Below are 23,087 nucleotides of genomic sequence, written 5' to 3'. Positions count from 1 at the left end.
TACTTGACTTGAAAGAATTCCAGTAAGGCCATTTGCTTTCCGGCTGCTTCCATCATTTACCATGTAAATTATAATTGTTTATTTTACCATTGAGCCAATTGTTTTTATATGTTTCCTCAGTTTTTGTTTTATTCTAGTTCCAGCATTAATAAATTGGTAAATTGACACATCTTTTAGTTTACATGATGCTCTTTGCTTCAGTTGTTAGTTGTGAGCCTTTTCTTGATCATTGTAGAGTTACAAAGCAATGGAAAGAAGAGAGGCATGCAAAGGTTGAATAACTCAAATTTAACTGTGGAAAGGCACATGAGAAGTTCTTCCTATTAATGACATCTGCTTTATATATCTTCTTAAACCATTGTTCTTTGATTTTTTTTTTTAGTTGTGATATTTCTCACCTTTTACAACTAATCATGCAAGTATACTTGCTGCATTTGAAGTAGGTGCCACCTTATAATTTTGGTTGGAGGGTGGTTCACTGGAGACCAATGTTTGGTCCAATAGATTGATGGATGGGTGCCCATTAACCCCAAATCTTAAGAGATTAGCTAATGGTTATATTTATTATTTTAGGAACTAGAACTCTTGTTTATCTTTTGATGTGGGGCTATTTTTTCATTTTCATATCGGCCTCATCCAACTCTTCTCACATTGGATTCTATCATATTGATCAGCACCCTCCCTCAAATAAAAAATAGCTAAATACCATGGATTGAGAATCTATTTAAAAAAAAAGAAGAATATACATCTCGTTCTCGTAAGGGAACGTCATCATAGGTATTTAACATCAAAATGATCTAGAAAAAAAAAACATAAAAAAATCAAAATATCATTTTATTCGTCTTAGTGCTTAGATCCTATTATTTATGAATTGTTCATTGAATCTTCATCAAATAAATTTAGGCATAACTAATATATTTCCTACAAAGTAATCTAAGAATCATCAGAAGCATGTTCATCATGCCAATGCATAGCTACCCATGTTATTTGTTATCAATAGGTGGACATAATTTTATAATTTGGAATTGTTTTCGGTAATATTTAAAATTGCGCAATTGGGTATTGAGGTGTTTTTTGTTAATAAGACGAGGTGTAAGCCTCAAGGCGTTTTGAGGGGTAAGCCTCAAGGCGTTTTGAGGGGGAAGCCTCAAAATAAAAAAATTGCGTAAGTGATAATCTATGGTGCACTGATACGGATACGGCGGCACGGATACGACACGATACAGATACGGGACATGTCAATTCTTAAAAATACAGGATACGGGTACGGCGCGGACACGACATTATAATTTATAAATCATACATAAAAATTAAGAAAGCAATCAAAGCATAATATTTGAAATTACAAAAAAAATGACAACAACATCATTTGTAGCCTTGTAGCTTATAATATCAAAATATAAGTAAGCATTAAATGTCTAGTACAACAACAAAATCATAAACATAAATTATTTAGCACATGAAGTTTCAACTATTCAATAGAAGGAATGATATAATTATCTTCTTCATTGTTTTGTCTTTGAACTTCTATATCATCTTCAATAAATATCATAGCTTCTAATTCAGGCTCATCAAGTGAAAGATTAGTAATTTTTAATATTTTCATATCATCAAGAGACTCAAATCCATCTCGGAATAAATGATCTTGCTCGCAACCGCGGAAGTAAATACGACACATCTTTTTTTTTCGGATTTCTTTTTGTTTTTCAACGACACGAGTATCCGATACGCGTGTCCTTTTGGTCTTTTTAGGTCTACCCCTACCTTTCTTAATATAAGTCAAATCTAATACCTCTACTCTCCTAACCGGGTCATCGAAAGGCCGTCGTTTTATGTGGCCAAACCATCTAAGGCGACTCTCTCTAATTTTATCTTCTACTGGAGCTACTCCAACCTTTTCATGTATATGTTCATTTCGTATCTTATCTCTAAGGGTAAAGCCACTCATCCACCTGAGCATCCTCATCTCTGTCACACTTAACTTAGTATTATGCTTCTCTTTTAAAGGCCAACATTCGGCACCATAAATCATTGCAGGCCTCACTACCATCTTATAGAATTTTCCCTTAAGTTTGAGGGGTACATTTCTATCACATAACAAGCCCGATGCATTCCTCCACTTCAACCATCCAACTTGAATTCTGCTGATAATATCCCCATCTATTTCACCATCACTTTGAACAATTGATCCAAGATATCTAAAACGTGTACTCTTATTAATGACTTGATCGCCCAAAGTCACAATCCCTTCAGTAGGTCTATTACTACTAAAATTACACTCCATATATTCTGTTTTAGATCTACTCAAGCGAAAACCTTTAGACTCTAAGGTTGACCTCCATAATTCAAGTTTACCTTCAACTCCCTCTCTAGTCTTATCAACAAGAAGAATATCATCAGCAAAAAGCATACACCAAGGTACATCCTCTTGCAAATGTCTAGTGAGAACATCCATGACTAAAGTAAAAAGATATGGGCTTAAGGCTGATCCTTGATGTAACCCAACCGAAATAGGGAAATACTTGGTCAATCCACCTTGTGTTTGAACACAAGTAATAGCTCCTGCATACATATCTTTAATGATTTGAATATAAGCATTATTGACTCCTTTCTTTTCAAGAACTCTCCATAGCACTTCTCTTGGAACTTTATCATATGCTTTTTCTAAATCAATAAATATCATATGTAGATCCTCCTTATTTTCTCTATATTTCTCCATCAAACCTCTTAATAAATGTATGGCTTCCATAGTCGACCTACCCGGCATGAATCCAAATTGATTTTGAGAAACATTAGTATCACGCCGCAACCTATGCTCCATAACTCGCTCCCATAGTTTTAAAGTATGACACATTAACTTAATACCTCTATAATTCGCACAATCTTGTGCATCACCTTTATTCTTAAAAATAGGAATTAACATACTCATTCTCCACTCATCTGGCATCTTTTTAGTCTTCAAAATAGTATTAAAAAGTTTAGTAAGCCATGAAATTCCTTCATCTCCTAAGCATTTCCACACCTCTATTGGGATATCATCAGGTCCAACAGTTTTTCCACCCTTCATTTTCTTTAAAGCCTCTCTAACTTCAGTTTTACTAATATGCCGATAAAAATATAAATCTTTATTTTCATCTAGGGTGCTAAGGTCACTATAGTCAATCTTATTTTCACAATCTTCATTAAAAAGTTTAGCAAAATATCTCATCCATCTTTGTTGAATATCATCTTCTAAGAAAAGTATTTTTTGATCTTCATCTTTATTACACTTCACTTGAACTAAATCCTTACTACTCCTATCTCTTTGTTTGGCTAACTTATACATATATCTTTCTCCCTCTTTAGTATCTAATCTATTATATAAATCACTAAAAGCTAATGTCTTTGCATCGCATATGGCTTTCTTAGCATCCTTACGAGCAACTTTATATATTTCCCAATTATCATAATTTTTAAAATTAAACCAATTTTTATAACAAAGCTTCTTATTTTTTATCTTTTCTTGCACATTAGGATTCCACCACCAACTATTTTTACTATTAGGAGCTTTTCCCTTTGATACTCCAAGGACATCTTTTGCAATATTCTTAAGATCACTAGCCACTTTTTCCCACATAATATTAGCATCCTCATGCACAGACAAAATCTTACGATCTAAAATCTTATCTCCAAAAATATTTTTGTTAATATTCTTTAAATGCCCCCATCTAATCCTAGAAAATTGTATCGGTGCAACATAGGTGATAATAAATGTCAAAAGTGATTTTTTATATAATATATAAATGATGACATATTTACTTCTTATTTAATTATGAATTAACAAATTAACATACATATGAAACAAAAAATTACATAAGATCTAAAGTGACAAGTAATAAATTGCATGAAATAGAATTAAAATTCAAATATTATAAAAATAAAATAATATTAAATATAAAAATTGCATAGAAGTATTATATAATATCAATTTCAACTCCAAAATATCTTTTTTTTATCAATTCTCTACGCATTTACATTTAATTCTTAATGAAAGCTGAAATAATTAACAACAACCTAGGAATTATCTGCACTGTCATTACTGAGGTGGCCTTTATCTGAGTTGTTGCATAACAAATTGGTCTTTCCCTTGCCTCATTCGGTAGAGTTGAATGTCTCCCAATATGCTTCTTTTTAATTTATTTCAATCATATTCAACTAATAAAAATATGTTCATCAACATAAATATGAGATTAATGCTCCAAAATTTTTAGGGTGGTTGTGTGCAACTTTCAAATGATTGTCGGTGATGACTATGACAGTGTTGGCTATGACGAAGGCCGCGGGATTGAGATAGAGGCAATCGAGAGGAAGTTGTTGCGCTCGAATGTGCATGAAGGCGTGATTTATGTTAGTTTTAACAAAAAAAAAGTATACAAATAGGGTGAGGCGTAAGCCTCATGCTAGCGAGGCGAGACATGGCTCAAGGTCTCAACCAAGCTGAGGCATAAGCTTTGAGGCATTTTTCACTAGAATTGCATTGAGGCTAGCCTCTAGATGAGCCTCATATTGCGCAATTTTAAACAATGGTTTTGGGAATGGGAGGAGTAGAACTTCCTGAGAAGTGTTGAATCTGAATTCACAAGGAAGAGATGAAAATAAAGAAGAATCTAACTCATTGGTAGCATGCTTACGAAATAAAATCAAATCAGGTATATTGAAGATTGAATTCATGCCATAACTTTCATAATTTTTCGTAACTTTTCATAATTTTTCAGCTCATAACCATTTGTCCCAAGGTGGTTTATGAGTTATATTGTACATTTGATTTCTCAATGTTTCTTGTAAGAAGCCTATAAGAATTCAAACATGCCATTACAAATATTGCATGGGTTGAATTTCATTTCTCTCTTGTACCTATAATACACTTATAATTTTTATAATTAATTATTAATTTTTTTTTGTAAATATTTTTTGTGCAAATCATGAAAATGACTAATGTGATATAAGGAAAGTAATGAAAACAATAGCATACTAATATGCATTCTAAGGGATACTTAAAACCTATGACAAAGATGAGATGGTAAGCAAATTGAATGCAATCAAATCACCCAAATGTATTTTTACTATAAGTACAATACAAACATCTTTTTTAAAAAAAATTAACAAAATAGTTTAAAGATTAGTTAGGATGAACTATGTGCTTTTAGATTAGACTAGAGATATGAAAATTTGAATTTTATTGCCTTATTAAAGGCAATCATTTATGACAAATTTAATGAAATGTTAACTCAACCTATTTCCCTCTGCATATGGAAATCAAGGAATCAAGAATAAAAAATAAAGACATTTTAGTTTGATTTGTATAAATAAATTCATTAGAAACTTCATCTAGTGTTAAATTAATTTGTTCAATTGATTTATTAATTCAGTAGTTATGTTTTGTTATCTTCCATATTCATGGATAGATTTAATTTTGATTAGGAATTTAGGTTCACATTCAATAATATATTTAATTTCTATCAGAAGTTTAGGTTTGCATTTAGGAATTTGAGTCATATTCTAATTGTATCTTAGGTTCATGTATGCTTGTAGATTCATATTTAGTTTCAAATACATGTTGTAATAGAGGTTTAAATTCAGAATTGTTTCCATACTCAAATTAAGATTCAGATTTTGAGTCTTACTAAATTTTAGGTTTGTGTTCATGAATGGGGTTCTAATGTAGATTGTTTTAAATTCAGAAACATCATATGCTAATTCAATTTTAGATTTATGTTCATATTTCGACTTAGAAGAATATTTAAGAACTACAATTACTTCATTAAGACCATTTTTTATTATACATGATTTATTTTCTCTTCATATGTTTAACATGCTATAGAGAAGTAATTATTACTTTGTAAGGACTTCAGTTACAGTTGTGCTTGTATTAACATGGTTATCATATTATGCCTCAACATTAAAAAAAATTAAATAAATCCTCAAATAGTATTTTAGTTGAACTATAACTTAGTTATTCTTAATCTCTCGCTTAGACCTTTTATCAAATAGGTGAGCTAACAAAGTGGTCCAGAGGAAAATTATTTGTAGCTATAAGATGTCTAAATCTTGCATGATATTCAAGCACACCAGAATCACTTTGTTTACTACTCTTAATTTGATTATACAATTGGTCCATATATGCATTGAAAAGCTGATATTGCTCTTCAAGTGTATGTCTCATTTATGCTAATTTTGCTACACTTGCAAAACATCACCAAAATAATTGAGTTTGTCCTACTAATTTTTATTTCATCAAAATCAACTTAGATTATAATGTTTAAAGAAATATTCAAAATTTTCATTCTAATTTTGAAGACTCCCAAGGTTTTACCTCTGATCATAAAAGGGATATAATTTCAAACATAATAGTCATGTTGTTGCCTACATGGCCTATACGATTTTGTTTACATTTTATCTTTTGTTATCATGTTAATTGACCTAATTATTATGTCTTGCATCCAATTGACATGATATTGCAACTAGAAGTTCTAATACTAAATCCTTAGGGTTTACTAATACAATCTATAATGGGATACACAAGGGTATATATAAAAGAGAAATATTTGTGCTCCATTAATTTTTTGGTATAGTTTTATATCTTTCGGCATTAAACCAAAGAAACACATACAATCCAATAGTAATTTAAAGGTCAACAAAAGTGCTAAATCCAATGAGAGCTAAATTGACTTGCTTGCAGTCTAATCAACAACAACAACAACAACATCAAGCCTTTATCCCACTACATGGGGTCTGGTACATGAATCCTTTTTCTCCATTGTATCATATTAAAAGTCAAATTCTCGTTTAAATCTAATAAAGAAAGGTCATTTCTAATATTTTCTTACCAAGTCTTTTTAGGTCTACCTCTACCTTTCTTAATATAAGTCAAATCTAATATCTCTACTCTCCTAACCAGGTCATCGGAAGGCCGCCGTTTTATGTGACCAAACCATCTAAGGTTACCCTCTCTAATCTTATCTTCTACTGGAGCTACTTCAACCTTTTCACGTAAATGCTCATTTCGTATCCTATCTCTAAGGGTAAAGCCACTCATCCACCTGAGCATCCTCATCTCTGCCACACTTAACTTAGTATTATGCTTCTCTTTTAATGGCCATCATTCGGCACCATAAAGCATTGCAGGCCTCTCCACCATTTTATAGAATTTTCCCTTAAGTTTGAGGGGTAATTTTCTATCACACAACAAGCCCAATGCATTCCTCCACTTCAACCATCCAACTTGAATTCTGTTGATAATATCCCAATCTATTTTACCATCACTCTGAATGATAGATCCAATATATCTAAAAGTTTAATCATTAAAATAAAATTAAAACATTTTAGAGAATGCATCCCTTTTTCATATGTACTATCTTCATAGATGTGTTATATCAAAATAAACTAAAACATTGAAATAAAATAACATTATAACTTTAAATTTGCCTTGTTCAAAAGGGATTCTTCTTTCTCCAAGTAGTGTTGCACTTGCGCTCCGTCTGACGTTGCATCCTAAAGTAATAATCTCTCATGGTCCTTATAGCCTCCTGCGCTCATAATCAACATCGTGTTGCACTCTTTGTGTCCACCTTACCCCCACAAGCTCGATCTCACTTATATTCTCAGGCGTTAATGACTCCTTGCATTGTTGCTGATGTCCGTTTGTCTTATGAGCTCATGAACTCTATCAATCTGATAGGAAATACTTGTAGATCTCAAGTATTTCCTATCAATCTTTGGAAAACAACGAGAATTCTTCACAAAAATCTGCACAAAATCACGAAAAACAATAGATAATTTGTATTATTTGATGAAAGAGAAATGAAAAATAGCAAGATGCAATTGATCCTCTATTCGAGAGGAGGATCGATCTCTCCCAAATCTCTACACGCCGCTATAGTCCAAAGAAAACCTAAATTTAGGAGATATCAAATTTCATCCAAATTCAAGATGCCATAACCCTAAGAAAACAAACTATTTAATGCATACAATTTAAAAGAAAATCTCTAAACAGTCCCTACATTCAATTTCCCTCTTAAACTTCCTTCAAAAACCTTCCTAAACAGTTATGTAGAAGCGGGCGGTCGGAACGTGCGTGCAGGAGGAGGATATTTTGCTGTTTCGCCCGTAAGCCAGTCCCGCATGGACCGGATGGATCGGTCCTATGGACCGGTCTAACAATACTCCCCTCCTAAAGATCCACCTTGTCCTCAAGGTGGAAATATGCTCATGTTCCCGTGGAGGTAGCCATTCTTGAGGAGGCTAAAAAACCTTACCGAATTGTGGAAACAAGGGTTGCACTAAAAGAGAAACATCCCCTCCCTCCTCCAATCTGATCACCTCCAGCCTGTGTAGTTTCACCAGATAATCTTCCCCTGCTTCTTGTATTCTCCTAACCATGGTCTTAAGTGATACCATGGCTTTGGATAGCTCTGCATCTCCCCTTATAATTACCTTTCTCCCATCCACCCTTAATTCCATCGTGAGTGCTCCCTAATTGTCCTTGGTTTCCCCCAAGGTTTGCAACTACTTCATCCTTAAGATGACATCAGTACTTCTTAACTTCAGTGGAAGAAAAATCCTTCCTTACATGAATCCCCTGTATGGTCAACAACACTCCTCTACAAATTCTCTGGCCTTTCTCCACCTTCCTTGTACTCCTCATAATCACATAATAATCGGTGTCCACCAATTTCACTCCCAGTTGATTGACGCCATGAGTGAAAATGAAATTATGGGTAGCCCCACTGTCAATCAAAACTATCACCTCTACGCTTGCTATTTCCCCCTTCACCTTCATCATATGATTCAAAGTGAATCCTACTACTGAATTCAGGGGGACCTCTGCCACATTCTGATGCAGCTTGTCATCCATCTCTCTCTCACCTCCTTCATTTTTCTCGTCATCACAGACGGTGAGAACCTGAAGAGTTCGATCCCTACACCTGTGCCCTGGAGTATACTTTTCATCACACCGGAAACATAACCCCTTTGCCCTCTTCTCCTGTATCTCATTCTCTGTCAGCCTCTTAAAATTTTCCCCACTCCCTCCTGGCTTCTCCTTGATGGTTTCATGAAATCTTCCTGATGCCGAACCCTTGGGTGCTAAATGAGTAGTCATCATCCTGTGAGTGCCTCCTAAACTACCACTCTTGACTCCCCTCTGTAGATTCTTCTGATTTCCACCAATTGGGCCAATTTCATGGCCTCTCCTAAGTCACAAGGCATCATAACCTTCACTGTCGCTCGGATCTCTGCCTTCAATCCCTTCATAAAATTCCCCTCCAATACAATTATTTGATAATCGCTCTACTCTACTGGCCAGGTGCTCAAACCGCTCTCAGTAGTCTGCTACTGATCCCTTCTGCGTCAAAGCAAAGAACTGCTCATAGAAATCTCATTCTCGGTTAGTTTGGAAACCTTCTATTATGCAATCATTGAATTCCCTCTAGTTCCTGATAGGTCTTCTCTGGTCTCTCCACTAGTACTATGACAGTGCCTTCTCTTCCAAGCATAAGCCTGCCGCTGTCAGCTTCTCCTCCTCCGTCAGCCCATTGATGGAGAAGTATCTCTCCACCTTATAAATCCATTAATTCAAATATGGGCATCTTCAGCTTCCTCACCTTCTGATCTCCACCATTCTCTCTTATTCTTCTATAGCCTCCCCTCTCCCAAGTGCTCAGCCCTCCCCACATCTCTCGATCTTCCCTTGCCCTGCAATAGCCCAAACCCCCTTCGAATTCCCCTCTTCTTTCTTCAAAATCAGCACCTCGGTGGCCATAGTATCCCTCCTGGCATTCCCCATATCCACCTCCTCTTTCTTCCCTTTGGATAGGCTCCAGATGGGGTCTTCTTCCTTCTCCTTCCATAATTTCCACATCATCTTCCTCCCTACGAATTTCAGAATTCCTGCTTTCCCTTTCCACCCCTTTTGCCACAGAAGATGCCATTTGGTTTTGAATTTCCAACATTTTTGTCATCATGTCCCGGAGATCGGCTACTTATCCTTCCATAGAGGGAATCCTTTCCTCCACCGTTGTCTTGATTTGATTCATCTCTCCTTCAAGCTTTCTTCTATCGCATCTATTTTCTTGGCCACCATCTCGATCCAGATTTTTGTAGATCCAAAAAATTATGGATTTGGATTACAAAACAGCAACTTTCTCTTTTCCCAGACAAAATTCAGCCGCTGGAATTCGCCAAAATCAGCCCACAAATACTCCCAAGACTTGCTATGATACCAATTTGATAGGAAACACTTGTAGATCTCAATTGTTTCCTATCAATCTTCGAAAAACTGCGAGAATTCTTCACAAAAATCTGCACAAAGTCACCAAAAAAAGTAGATAATTTGTATTATTTGATGAAAGGGAAACGGAAAATACCAAGATACAATTGATTCCTTATGCGAGAGGAGGATCGATCTCTCCCAAATCTCTAGATGCCGTTAGAGTCCAAAGAAAACCTAGATTAATGCATACAATTCAAAAAAAAAAAACTCTAAACAGTCCCTACATTCAATTTCCATCCTAAACTTCCTTCAAAATCTTTCCTAACAGCAATGTAGAAGCGGGCGGTAGGAACGTGCGCACATGAGACGGTCATGTCTGCGGTTTTGCCCATAAGACGGTCCCGTCTAGACCAGCTGGACCGGTCTAACACAATCCTTGTCTCCAGTCTTTATTTCTAGGGTAGCGCACTCACAACTTTGATCTAGTTCTCTGCTTTCCCCCACTGGTTGTTAATTTTTGTTCACACTCTCTTGTTCAGCATTGTGCACTTTTGCTTCCTCATGATCTAGATCATCCCAAAATAGCTATTTCATCTAAGTATTTTTGTTTGGTTCCTAATCCACTTCTGTCATATGCTTGTTTAGTGATTTCACATTGTGATGCTTCCCCTATGACTACTTTTGCGCCAAGGATATTAATTGTTGTGGAATTTCATATTACATGTGCTTTTTGTTTTTTTCTGAGGCTGTTAGGGATAAAATTGATCTCCACCTTTCACAATAAAATCACTCTTTTTTATCTGATGATTATCTCTGAATTGGCATCTGCTTTCTCTTTTACTATTCTTGACAAGATTTTTAGGGGTCATCCTAGTCTTGTTATTATTTGTAGATTCATGTTTAATTTACCATTTATTAGAGATTTTTTAATGGGGCTTATTGATGCTCGTCATGTTCTTATCAAATTATCACCAAATGTTGATTTTGCAAGACTTTTCTCAACGAGATTAGACTATTTGGATGATTTTTTGGTGTCGAAGCTTAAGTGGCTTCTTACTTTGATCATTTAGAAGAAACACTTGTAACTCTGCTTTGGGTTTCTTTTTCCTTTTCTTCAAATTCACTATTTTAGCTAATTCACTCTATTTTTTTTTTTTGGTTTTATTTTTGAGAAGTCATTTCAAGGTATTCTGCTACTATTGAGCTCTCTAGGTCATCAATGGCTAAGGCCCTGCTAGAAATGGATATTACTATTTGTTTAGAGGAGATTTTGATAAGTTCCACTTTTTGTGTTTAAATGATCAAAACCTACATTCAATTGTCGTGGTTATAGTTCCAACTACATTTGATTAGGTTTATACAAAAATTTTAGCCAATTTTGATCTTGTTATGAAATCAAAGTCATCCCTCATAGGCGTTCTAGTCTAAAGGAGATGATCAACAGCTCATCTATATGCATGATCATTGATATATATTCATCAAAAGTATTAGCTTCTCATGATCATCTTCTTATTTGGGATATGTGTGATGCAAATTGCTCTAATAGTAGTACTTCTAACATAGGAGAACAAGTGAATAAAATGTTTCAAATTCTCAATGCCAAAAGGGGCAGAAATGGAAAAAAAAATTACCGCCCTCCAAACTTTCCCAATCTTGAATTCTATAAATGAGAAATGCTGAGGTTGTCCTCTTCCATCATAAGGACTCTTGCTTTATTGTTATTTAGTCATCTTTGATAGCGTATTTTGATTTTTTCTTTGTCAACTAACAATTCTATTCAATTGCTTGATGTTTTGCTTCTTTGGTTGATTATAAATTTTTTATTTTAAAAGAGAACATTGAAATTATGCATTTTTAAGTATAAACTTATATATTCCTATTGTAAACTTGCTCAACTTGGTAACCCATGAAAGACACACTGTATGAAACATCCAGCCAAACCATGAACTTTTCTGCTTTTGAGGGTGAAACATTGAGGGGCCTAATTAAGCCCAATAAATTAGCAGATGAATGCTCATCACCCCAAAGGCTAAGTTAATGGATAAGAACCACTATAAGGATAGGGAACTCAAAACTTGTTTCTCTTCTAAGGTTGGACTATTTTTTCACTCTCATGTATATCCCAATGAAGCCTGTGTTGGGAATTGTATTATGATCTTGCCTCATGGTTCAGATTTGTGTAAGATGCAATAATGAATCATTCATTGGATAATCCTCCATGAATTTAAAAACATATTTTGGATATCTCCAAAACTTCATCACTTGATGCGACAATGCTTTAGTTGTTGGGATCTCTAAGAAATATATCTTCCATATACTTCCATTAGTGCTACACGCGGATGCATCAACTAAGAAGATAGTTTAAGTGTAAGACAGTATTTGATGTATGTAGTACCTCCTTTTTCTCAGCTGGGAAACCCTTCAAGTTATTCTTTTGGCATTATGCAATTTGTACATCTTTTTTTGTATATTTCGTTATAGTCTTATCCAATATCCCATGAAACTGCTTTTCCTTGGTATATTGTCAATTGTAGTAGGCATTTTATCCCTAGATGAAGTATCTAGACTTTGATTGAAGAAAAAGTTTTTAAATTCATGGTTCTATTAGTCCTGAAAGGAGCTTGGAATTCTAGGATTCATGGAAATTTTGTTAATTTTTAGCAATCATTTATTTCAATTGATAGTAGGGTGCGCGCATATGCCTAATCTGAGCTGATAATTTTTCATTAGATCATGAGTAATTTATTTACTGCATCACATGATTATTTGATTGATGATGTAACTCTACTTGGAATTTTTCTATCTTTTTGTGCAGTATTTCCTTTATCAAATCCTTCGTGGACTAAAATACATACATTCTGCAAGTGTTCTACATAGAGATTTGAAGCCCAGCAACCTTCTACTGAATGCTAACTGTGATTTGAAGATATGCGACTTTGGATTGGCTCGCACTACCTCGGAAACTGATTTCATGACCGAGTATGTTGTTACAAGATGGTACCGTGCACCAGAACTTCTGTTAAATTCTTCAGAGTACACAACAGCAATTGATGTCTGGTCAGTTGGTTGCATTTTTATGGAACTAATGGACCGCAAGCCCTTATTTCCAGGGAGAGACCACGTACATCAATTACGCCTATTGATGGAGGTTATGTAATGTATCTTAAATTTCTTACTTTATATTCTCATTATTTCTCCCATATGACTAGAATTAGCCTTCATTTGCCTACTTTATTTCTAGAGGGGCTGTATGGTTAAGCTTGGTTATAGTTCAAGATCGCTTCTTACTCACATTTACACATCAAAATGATGGAAAATATTATCATATTTGCACACTTTTTTACATAACTAGCTTTTGTTGTCTCAAATATTAAGCAACTCATACTAGCACTAAATGCTTTTTTTGTTTTCTTTTGCTTTGACCACAATGTGCAGGCACAAGCACAGGCAAGTGGTTTCTTTTAAACACCCATCTATAACTAATGTACACTGTAAACCTAAACCTCATGCACAATTTTGCAAGTTGGTGAATGTTCGAGAAGGCTGTTCACAGAACTAGCCCGAGGCGCACCAAGAGGGGGGAGGGGGTGAATTGATAATTTTAAGAACCCCAAAGCAGGAATACTATTTTTTGTTTTAGGCACAAAACAACTTAAACTTAATTCAGATATATTACTCAAAATAACATGCTGAAGCAATTTATATAAAAATTTATATGATAAATTTTTTTTTAAACACATGAAAATATTCTTATAGTAAAAATTTTTAAACTCAGTGCAGTTGATTGATAAGATTGAAACAAATAAACTCAACTTGCAAAGAAAGAAAATTGCATGAAAATAAAAATGCGGAAAATAAAAAAAACATACCAGAAATTTTTATAGTGGTTCGGTCAAACTTTGAACTACGTCCACTCCCCGGAGTCCTCCGCTCAGGGTACTATACTAACACTAAATGACTCTACTTTTACCCCAACAACAAGGCAGATAAGCTGTTACTAACTCTCTTTCACCAAACCTGATGCGGCGAAGTGCCGAAATCTATGTCACCTTCTCAATGATGATAGTGGACCTTGAATCATTTTTCTCCCTCCTGGAGAAGGAAGAGAACTCAAAGCTTTTTCTCCCTCCTGGAGAAGGCAGCATACCTCTAATCTTTTTCTTCCTCCTGGAGAAGGCAGAGTATCTCGAGGACTTGACTTCGAAGCCTCTCTCCTAAGAGAGTCTTCAAGGACTCACCAAGGCCACAGGAGGAGCAAAGGTGTAGCGAGCATTCTCCTTCCTCTCAAACCCCAATTTTCTATCAAAAACACCTCTCTTAAAGTTCCTTCTTCAGCCTAAGACTCCTCTTTCTTTTTTTAAAAATGAAGTTATAAAAGTTGCTTAAATAATGAGCTTCAAAAACCTTAAAATTTAAGTGAGTCGTCTTCTGTTCGTGCAGTATGATATAAGGCCATACAGTATAATCAATTCAAAAACTATTCATGTCCAGTACGATATGAATAGTAGTTTCAAATGAGCTGCTTAACTTTTCGAACACATCGTATAGTACGATTTATTTACTTTCTCTCAATTCGTACAGGACGATTTGTGGGACGATTGGATATCATCTCTGTTAATCATCCCGTACTACTCTTATCGTACATTATGGTTAGTTCATTTTTAGTAATTCATTATGCACGATGTAAACCTCATATAATACGATTAGTTCAAAATTCAAATTTCGAATATCTCACTTAATTTGTCTGGAGGCTAGGGTTTTAAGATCGTAATGAATTTTACAATATGATTAGTTCACTAATTAATTGTTCAATTAGCCGTTAAACCCATTCTCCCTATAACGGATTGTGTAGTATGTTTGTAAGTCATACAATACAATTAATACAAAAAATTTTAACTTTAAAATTTTTTCACTCCCTCTGTCTGTGTGTGCACGGTCACTCAATTGAATACTCTTATGTGGTCAAACTTAAGAAATATAAAATTTAAAAAATTAGAAGTACAGACGAATGTTTAAAATTGCGTATTCGGGTATTGAGGCGTTTTTCATTCATGAGGCGAGGCATAAGCCTCAAGGCGTTTTGAGGCGTAAGCCTCAAAATCAAAAGATTGCGTAAACATAAAATGATAATTTTTTTTATACTAATAAGTAAATAATATAAAACATAAAAAAACATAAGATATGAAGTGAAATCAAAATATCCCAATAGTAAGACAACATGAAATATAATTCGACTCAAAATTCTATCTTTCCCAAATCCTAGTATTCTTTTCATTAACATATAATTCCAATTTCCACAAATAAATATCAATGACATATCACATAAGAACTTATAAGTCATCAGCACTGTCATCACTAAGTGGTTCTTCATTTGAATCATCATTATGATGATCTGCTCTCTCCCTTTCCTCCTCTCCTATAGAGTCCAATGTCAGGTATTTACTTCAAGATTTATGTAAGTTTTAATATATATAGCGTGAGGCGTAAGCCTCATGCCAGTGAGGCGAGGCGGGCCTCAACCAAGTTGAGGCGCAAGCCTCATAAAAAAAACTCGAGGCGTTTTTTACTGGAATTGCGCAAAGGCGAGCCTCATATTGCGCAATTTTAAACCATGGTACAGACTCTGTTACTTGACATCCTATTCTATCCAATCTTGAGTTTCTAGTAGCATTGAGCAATATATATTTTACATGTAATTATAGTGTTCACAGATAAAAAAAAAAATTAAAATATCTACCGAGAAAAATAATAATTTAATCAATAATATTTATCATCATCAAAATCACATACTAGGGATCCTGGATTGTAATAATCAGGGATCTTGGATTGTAATAATCTCCCTTTTTTAATGATGACAAACAAATTTAGTTGATAGGTAAAATAAAATTCTTTTCTCCTAAGCACTCCCTCATTAAGTGATAGATTTAAAATTAGGGGTTCATTTTTTTTTAATTTATTGATTTTTTTTTATTTTTAATACAAAGAATAAAAATAGAAAAATTAAAGGCCAAAAAATAAAATAGTAGAATTAAAAACATAGACAAAATTGTATTAAAAAAAACATACAGTCACACATACAACCAAACATAATTTTCTCCCCCTTTGAACATTACAAGAAATAAAAATAAGAAAACATAGCAAACAAGCACTAAAAGTAGGACGAATCCTGATCAGGTGATAATGGTGAATATTTATGGATGGAGGTGAATTAATCTTCAATTGAGGAAAACGTTTCTCCAAACCACTCCATTTCTATCTCGTGTTGTTGTTGTTCTTGATGAATGTGATAGTCTAGCTGGGTTTCTAATCGTTCGAACCTCTAAATTATTTCATCGTGAGGGTAGGCATGGTAGAAAGGTGCGTATAGTCGTATTGATAGTGGTACAGGTTGTGGTGTAGGCCCATCTGTAGGAGCAACTTTCCCTTCTTCATCAAAATCTTGCTCGTCATGCTCGAGCCCCTGATGAAAAAGAATACTTAAGGAAGCATCCATATATAAGATAGGAGTATTTTCGGGAGGTGCCTAATAGGTTAGTTCGTATTTCTTGTCGAGGATATAGGCTATGATATGACCTTGGACAACATTTTGTTTTTTCCTAGTCGAGGGATGTCAAATTAGAGTCATGTTTTGGATATAGTCAATAATCATTTGAGTTTCATCAAATTTAATATTGAAAATTATGAAATAGGTGACTAGGGAAAAAAGTGGAGTGATGTTGACACGATCATCAACTTTGGATTGAAAAACATGCTTGATAATTCGAGCATTTTGATTTAGAGAGTAGACTAAGGGCTGATGTTGATTTAAATCCACATTCCGAATGGTTAGGTTTACAATGCTCCAGTACAAATCAGTTTTAGAGTCCATGGATTGTGGACGAGATCCTACAGTAGAAAAATCGTTATGCTCCCCTAAATCTTTCTTATTGATTTCTACGGGTTGTCGACATATATAGGAGGTCATGGCGAAGGTTTCCGCATTGATCATAAGGTTGGCTAGGAATTCGCAGAGAAACTCAAAATTAAAGGGAAATACTAGGGTGAGATGGAATTGAAGAATTGTGGAAGCAAATGGGTTCATCACCTCGAAGTTTAAAGCAGGTTGATTGAGCATTTTAGAGGGAGTGATGTGAGCCTCCTTGAATTTATAGTACACATCTTCATCTTGAACGGATCAAAATCTATCATCAACTGAGCGACGAGAGGAGCTCCCTTGGTTCATTCAACTGTGTTTACTTCCACCGACCATTGAAGAATCCTAAGATTATGAATGTAGGAATATAAAGAATGAAGGAGTTCAATGGATTGAAAACTTAGGAGACCCTTCAATTTATAGATTTGAGGGAAATCGTACAATACGATTGTAGATCGCTTAGTATGATCAAGAGAGTTAAATTGTCTGTACGACTTGTCGGAAAAAGGTAGCCAAATTGTACTGGATGATCTTAAGGAATTACGTTCGTCCCGAGGATGTACCTTGGTGTATGTTTTTTGCTGATGATATTCTGCTTGTTGATAAGACTAGAAAAAGAGTTGAAGGTAAACTCGAATTATGGAGGTCAATCTTAGAGTCTAAAGATTTTCGCTTGAGTAGATCTAAATCGATTACATGGAGTGTAATTTTAGTAGTAATAGATCTAGTGGGGGGTTTGTGACTTTGAGCGATCAAGCCATTAATAAGTGTACTCGTTTTAGATATCTTAGGTGTATTATTCATAGTGATGGTAAAATAGATGGGGATATTATTAGTAGAATTCAAGTTGGATGGTTGAAGTGGAGGAATGCTTGTTGTGTGATAGAAACGTACCACTCAAACTTAAAGGAAATTTTATAAGACAGTTGTGAGACATGCAATGCTTTATGGCCCAGAATGTTGGCCATTAAAAGAGAAGCATAATATTAAGTTATGTGTTTCTGAGATGAAGATGCTCAGGTGGATGAGTGGATTTACTCTTAGAGATTGGATACATAACGAGCATATCCGCGAAAAGGTTGGAGTAGCTCTAGTGATATATAAGATTAGAGAGAGTCGTCTTAGATGGTTTGGTCATGTAAAACGGCATCCTTGTGATGACCTTATTAGGAGAGTAGATGTATTAGATTTGACCTATGTTAAGAAAGGTAGAGAAATACCTAAAAAGATTTGGTTAGAAAATATTAGAATTAACCTTTCTTTATTAGATTTAAATGAGAATTTGACTCTTAATAGAACACAATGGAGAAAATGAATTCATGTTGCTGACCCCATGTAGTGGGATAAAGGTTAGTTGTTGTTGCTACTTTTTTCCACTTAACATTGGCTTCCTCATGCACAGACAAAATCTTAAAATCTAATATCTTACTCTAAAAACTTTTTTTTTTAATATTCTTTAAATGTCTCATCTAATTCTATAACAACGTTTTACTTTATTTTGTATTTTCTGTCGGTTTATCTTAAATTCCAAAACTAATAAGCGATGTTTGGTACATAAATTTTTACTTGGAATAACTTTATGATCTTTGTAATGTAAACGTTATATTTTTCTTATAAGAAAATAATCAATCTGAGTTCTACTACATTTATTCTTATAAGTGATGAGATGCTCGTTTTTTTTCTTAAATAAGATACTAACAATTACAAAACACTTATAATATAAAATAATCTTAGCATCAACGATAATCTTTAAAGCTACTATACTTTTCTATAAAAAGCCTTTTTGATTGTAAGCATGTTGACACCCTCATGGAGACTTAGACCACATAATGATGGAAGATCTCTTGATAAATTATATCAATACCAAAGTTGGTAGGTTGATTTATTTGACTGTTAGCAAGACTAGCATTTATTTAATCTTTGGAGTCGTGAATTAGCACTTGCAAAGTTCAAAAAGAAGCATTGGAATGTCTTTTAACTATGGATCCTCAGATATATCAAAGTCTCAATGAAAAGGGTTATATACTAAAATTGAGCATCATAACATTAAAGCATTCTCGGATGTAGTTTATGTTGGCTTAGTTGAAGACATGAAGTTAACCTCAACGTATTATATCTTTGTTAGGGGGTAATATAGTTACTACGAAAAACAAGAAACAATCTATTGTTTTTAGATCCAATGTTGAAGTTGAATTTAGAGAACACGCGAAATGATGTGGGGAAACTTTGTTTAGGAGAGTTCTGTTTTCCTGTCAGCTCATGGCATTATATTGTGACAATCGTACCACTATCTACATCATCAGCAATACTACTTTTCATGAATGAGTTATGCTTATTGGAGTAACTTTCCATTACATACAGGTTGTTGTGCTTTCCCAAAAAAATATTACTCGTGTTTTCTGTTCATAATCAATGGCAAATGCCTTTAACAAAGCTCTAGGTCATCTCACTTTTCTCGTTTATGTAACAAATTGGAGCTAGCTAATATATATGCTCTAGCTTCTTGGGGATTGTTGTCATATTTTAGGTAGGTTCCTTGTAATGGGTAAGTTGTTATTATTAGAGAGACGTGACTTTGTATCTCCATAATTGGGGATATTATTCTTCCAAATTTATTTTATATTTAAGTAGAGGTATTAGATTTGACTTATGTTAAAAAAGGTAGAGGTAGACCTAAAAAGATTTGATTAGAAAATATTAGAAATGATCATTCTTTATTAGATTTAAACGAGAATTTGACTTTTAACATGGCATAATGGAGAAAAATGATTCATGTAGCCGACACCACATAATGGGATGAAGGCTTGATGTTGTTGTTGTTGTTGTTGTTGTTGTTGTTGTTGTTTCTTATATTTCTATTTAGAGGCTCATCATATTCAGTCAATAATACAAAAATTTCTTTTCTCTGAAGAACTGATAATTGTCGTATGTGATACTGTGAATATCTGACAAAAAGAAATGTTCACGAGTTTAGGAAAATTCACCTATATATTTTTTGCTGGTCTGCTTACAGTTTATCTTATGAATAAATTTCATTCAGTATAATTTGAGAAAATTTATTTTGTTTTCTGGGTCTTTACATTACCATCTGATTGCAGACGGAAATTCTTATGAGAATTGATATATGCATGCACTAAAAGTTTTTGCTTGCTAGATTTTTTTTTGTCCACCTGTGTCCCCCATTGAAGGCTTGTGTTGTCATCCTGCCTTAACTTTGATAAGTGTGATTCTGCAGCTTATAGGAACTCCTGATGAAGCCGATCTGGGATATGTAAATGAGAATGCAAGAAGATACATTAATCAGCTTCCTCGCCATAGACCCCAATCGTTTCATGAAAAATTTCCTCATGTTCATCCTCAAGCTATTGACCTTGTTGAAAAGATGTTAACATTTGATCCAAGAAAGAGACTTACAGGTGAGTTTGTTCTACCTGTTTTTTTTTTTTTTGGATTTGCTGCTTCAAATTTGATAATATTCTAGAAGTTGCTGACTTCAATCCAACATTTCCAAGTAATAGCTTTTTTATATAATGTATTTTTTTAACAAGAAATGCATGGTTGGTACTTATGTATGCAATTGTTTCAAGAATTCAGATGCAGATGTAACTACACCAAACACTTTGATAGTTCATACCGCGTGATAGTTTCTAAAAACATAATTCATCATTAAGTTGTCTCCTAATGTTGATTTTCGTTTGGTATCATCATTTATCCTAGGGTTCATTTCCCACCGTAAGTCTTTTATCATCTTGGCGTTTTTCAATTTACCCAAGGAAGAAACTCAGTTGTTAGCTTGTAAGTTGGGGCATGTTTGTATTAATGTTTAGGCTCAATCCAGCCCAGCCAAATGGGTAGTTCGGTATGCTTTAGAAAGGTATGGAATTAAGGTTAATCATGACCTAGTCTAGGTTTAGTTCGGTTACAAACCTGCTAACTTGATTTTTCTCAAATACCAAGGGTAAATCATGGAGGAGGGAGAGGAGATGAGGAACTCATAAGTGACGACAAAGGAAGTTGACAGTGTGATCACGGAGAACATTTGATGGAAGTTTTGCCGAAGAGGGCGTTGATGGTGTGATGATAAGGTAGAATTATGGATATAAAGATCTAGTAGGACAAACATGTGGAGGCCAAGGTTAGCGAGGAAACTGAACAATGTGGTAATGAGATACTACCTCCCTCACCACCCATCATAACTTTCTAGTTAATCTTGTTTGATTGAGAGCAATACTATACTAAGATGGGTAACCCCCTAAAAAGTCTGTGTTAAACGCTTTTTTAACCTCATTCCTTTTTATATCAAAGAGTCTTGGCTTGAACATTATACTTCTTAATTTATAGTCTAAGAGGACTCAGCACTAATATCAGTGGATGCAATTATGATAATTTTTTCCTGATCCATATGGATTTAATATCTATAATTGACCTTGTCCCCACCTATATTTGCAACTGGCCTAATGTACACTTTTTATCTATACTAGCCGTGAGCCCGCATTTCACAGTATATTTGTACTTTGACCTCACCTAATAAAATTATGAATAGATTTCTATCCTTTAAAAGAACACCAACAACTTCATAGATGGAACCCCTCCATCTGAATTGTAGTGGCACTGGCCAAATGGAAACAGTCTAATTAAGGACTAGGCAGGCAAAGGGGACACCTAGAGTATTGATGGCAATGCCATGTTAGAAAGACAGTGGAGGAATTAATATAGACCATTGGATTTGCAGTCGTCCATATTTAGTTCTGTTAAGATGAAGTTATTTTAACCATGTCAAGTCTACTCGGAATTGGTTCCAACTTCCAAATCCTACAAGAGATGGACAGATCTGTTTCAGGTATTTGGGTTGGCATTGTTATTGGTTAGCCCTAACCCTTTACAGATTTTAAGTCAGGTTGGGGAAAACACACTAAATAATTTTTGTTCTCGTTGCTTTAACTTTTGTTTGCAAAAATAAACATTTCCCACATTTTTATGCTATATTTGGCTCAAATGAATGGAGAAGGGTTGATGGAGTTATTTATTATTTTTTTCATTTAACTTTTTTGGAAGCTGATCTAAACACTGGGATAATACTAGTGATAATGACGATTGTTCCCACATTTTTTATGATTGTACAATATGTGGACTACTCCATTGTTTGGCATTCTTTAATTTTGACTTGTTGAAATGGAAAACTGGGATTTTATCATTGACAATCAGAATATCTATGGAGATTCAGGAAAATGTTATCGAACTTCTTCCCATGTGTGTTTCCATATATTATCTTCTAACTAGTGATTTTCATGCAGTTGAAGAAGCCCTCGAACATCCTTACCTCGCATCATTGCATGACATCAGTGACGAGCCAGTCTGCTTGATGCCATTCAGCTTTGACTTCGAGCAGCATGCTTTGTCAGAGGAGCAGATGAAGGAGCTAATATACCGTGAGGCCCTTGCTTTCAACCCTGAGTATCAATTTATTTAGGGTTTTGCTTTCTGAATTTAGATGCACTCCATTTTTTTTTTTTTCGCTTGTCTGCTTAGCTCCCATTGTTTTTGTATTCTAGGATCCATGTATATTGTATATATCGTTATTGAACTACTTTCTGCTTCTGTTATATTGACTGTAAAATCTAAATGCAAAGAATTTGTTTTGGTGGAATATTAGTTTGTTTGCATCTAATTTTACTTTCGGCTTTATTGGTTTGCTTAAGAGGTAGCTTTTATAAAGCAAATTTTGAGAAAATTAAAGAAAACACGATATATTATTTTGAAGATTAAAATGATGTCAGATGAGTGTAGAATGGGTGTGTTGCTTCCTGTTTTTAAGAATAAAGGTGATGCACAAGATTGTGCAAATTATAGAGGAATTAAGTTAATGCGTCATATTTTAAAACTATGGGAGAGAGTTATGAAGCATAGATTGCAGTGTGATACTAA

At 34.4% G+C, this 23,087-nt stretch overlaps 1 protein-coding gene across 1 annotated transcript in view; it reads left to right on the top strand.

Moving 5' to 3' along the window:
• The window catches only part of LOC110109873 (mitogen-activated protein kinase 1), a 33,992-nt gene extending 11,162 nt beyond the window's left edge, over positions 1-22,830 (top strand). Inside the window, exons 4-6 of the mRNA XM_020841117.2 lie at positions 13,065-13,397; positions 20,398-20,578; positions 22,457-22,830. Of these exons, the coding sequence (XP_020696776.1) occupies positions 13,065-13,397; positions 20,398-20,578; positions 22,457-22,632 (690 nt within the window). The 3' untranslated portion in view covers positions 22,633-22,830. The remainder of the gene's footprint in view (positions 1-13,064; positions 13,398-20,397; positions 20,579-22,456) is intronic.
• Positions 22,831-23,087: the final 257 nt, after the last annotated feature.

This window comes from Dendrobium catenatum, unplaced genomic scaffold (assembly GCF_001605985.2).
Source record: "Dendrobium catenatum unplaced genomic scaffold, ASM160598v2 fragScaff_scaffold_370, whole genome shotgun sequence".
Taxonomy (NCBI): domain Eukaryota; kingdom Viridiplantae; phylum Streptophyta; class Magnoliopsida; order Asparagales; family Orchidaceae; genus Dendrobium; species Dendrobium catenatum.
This window is presented reverse-complemented; position numbering and strand designations above follow the sequence as displayed.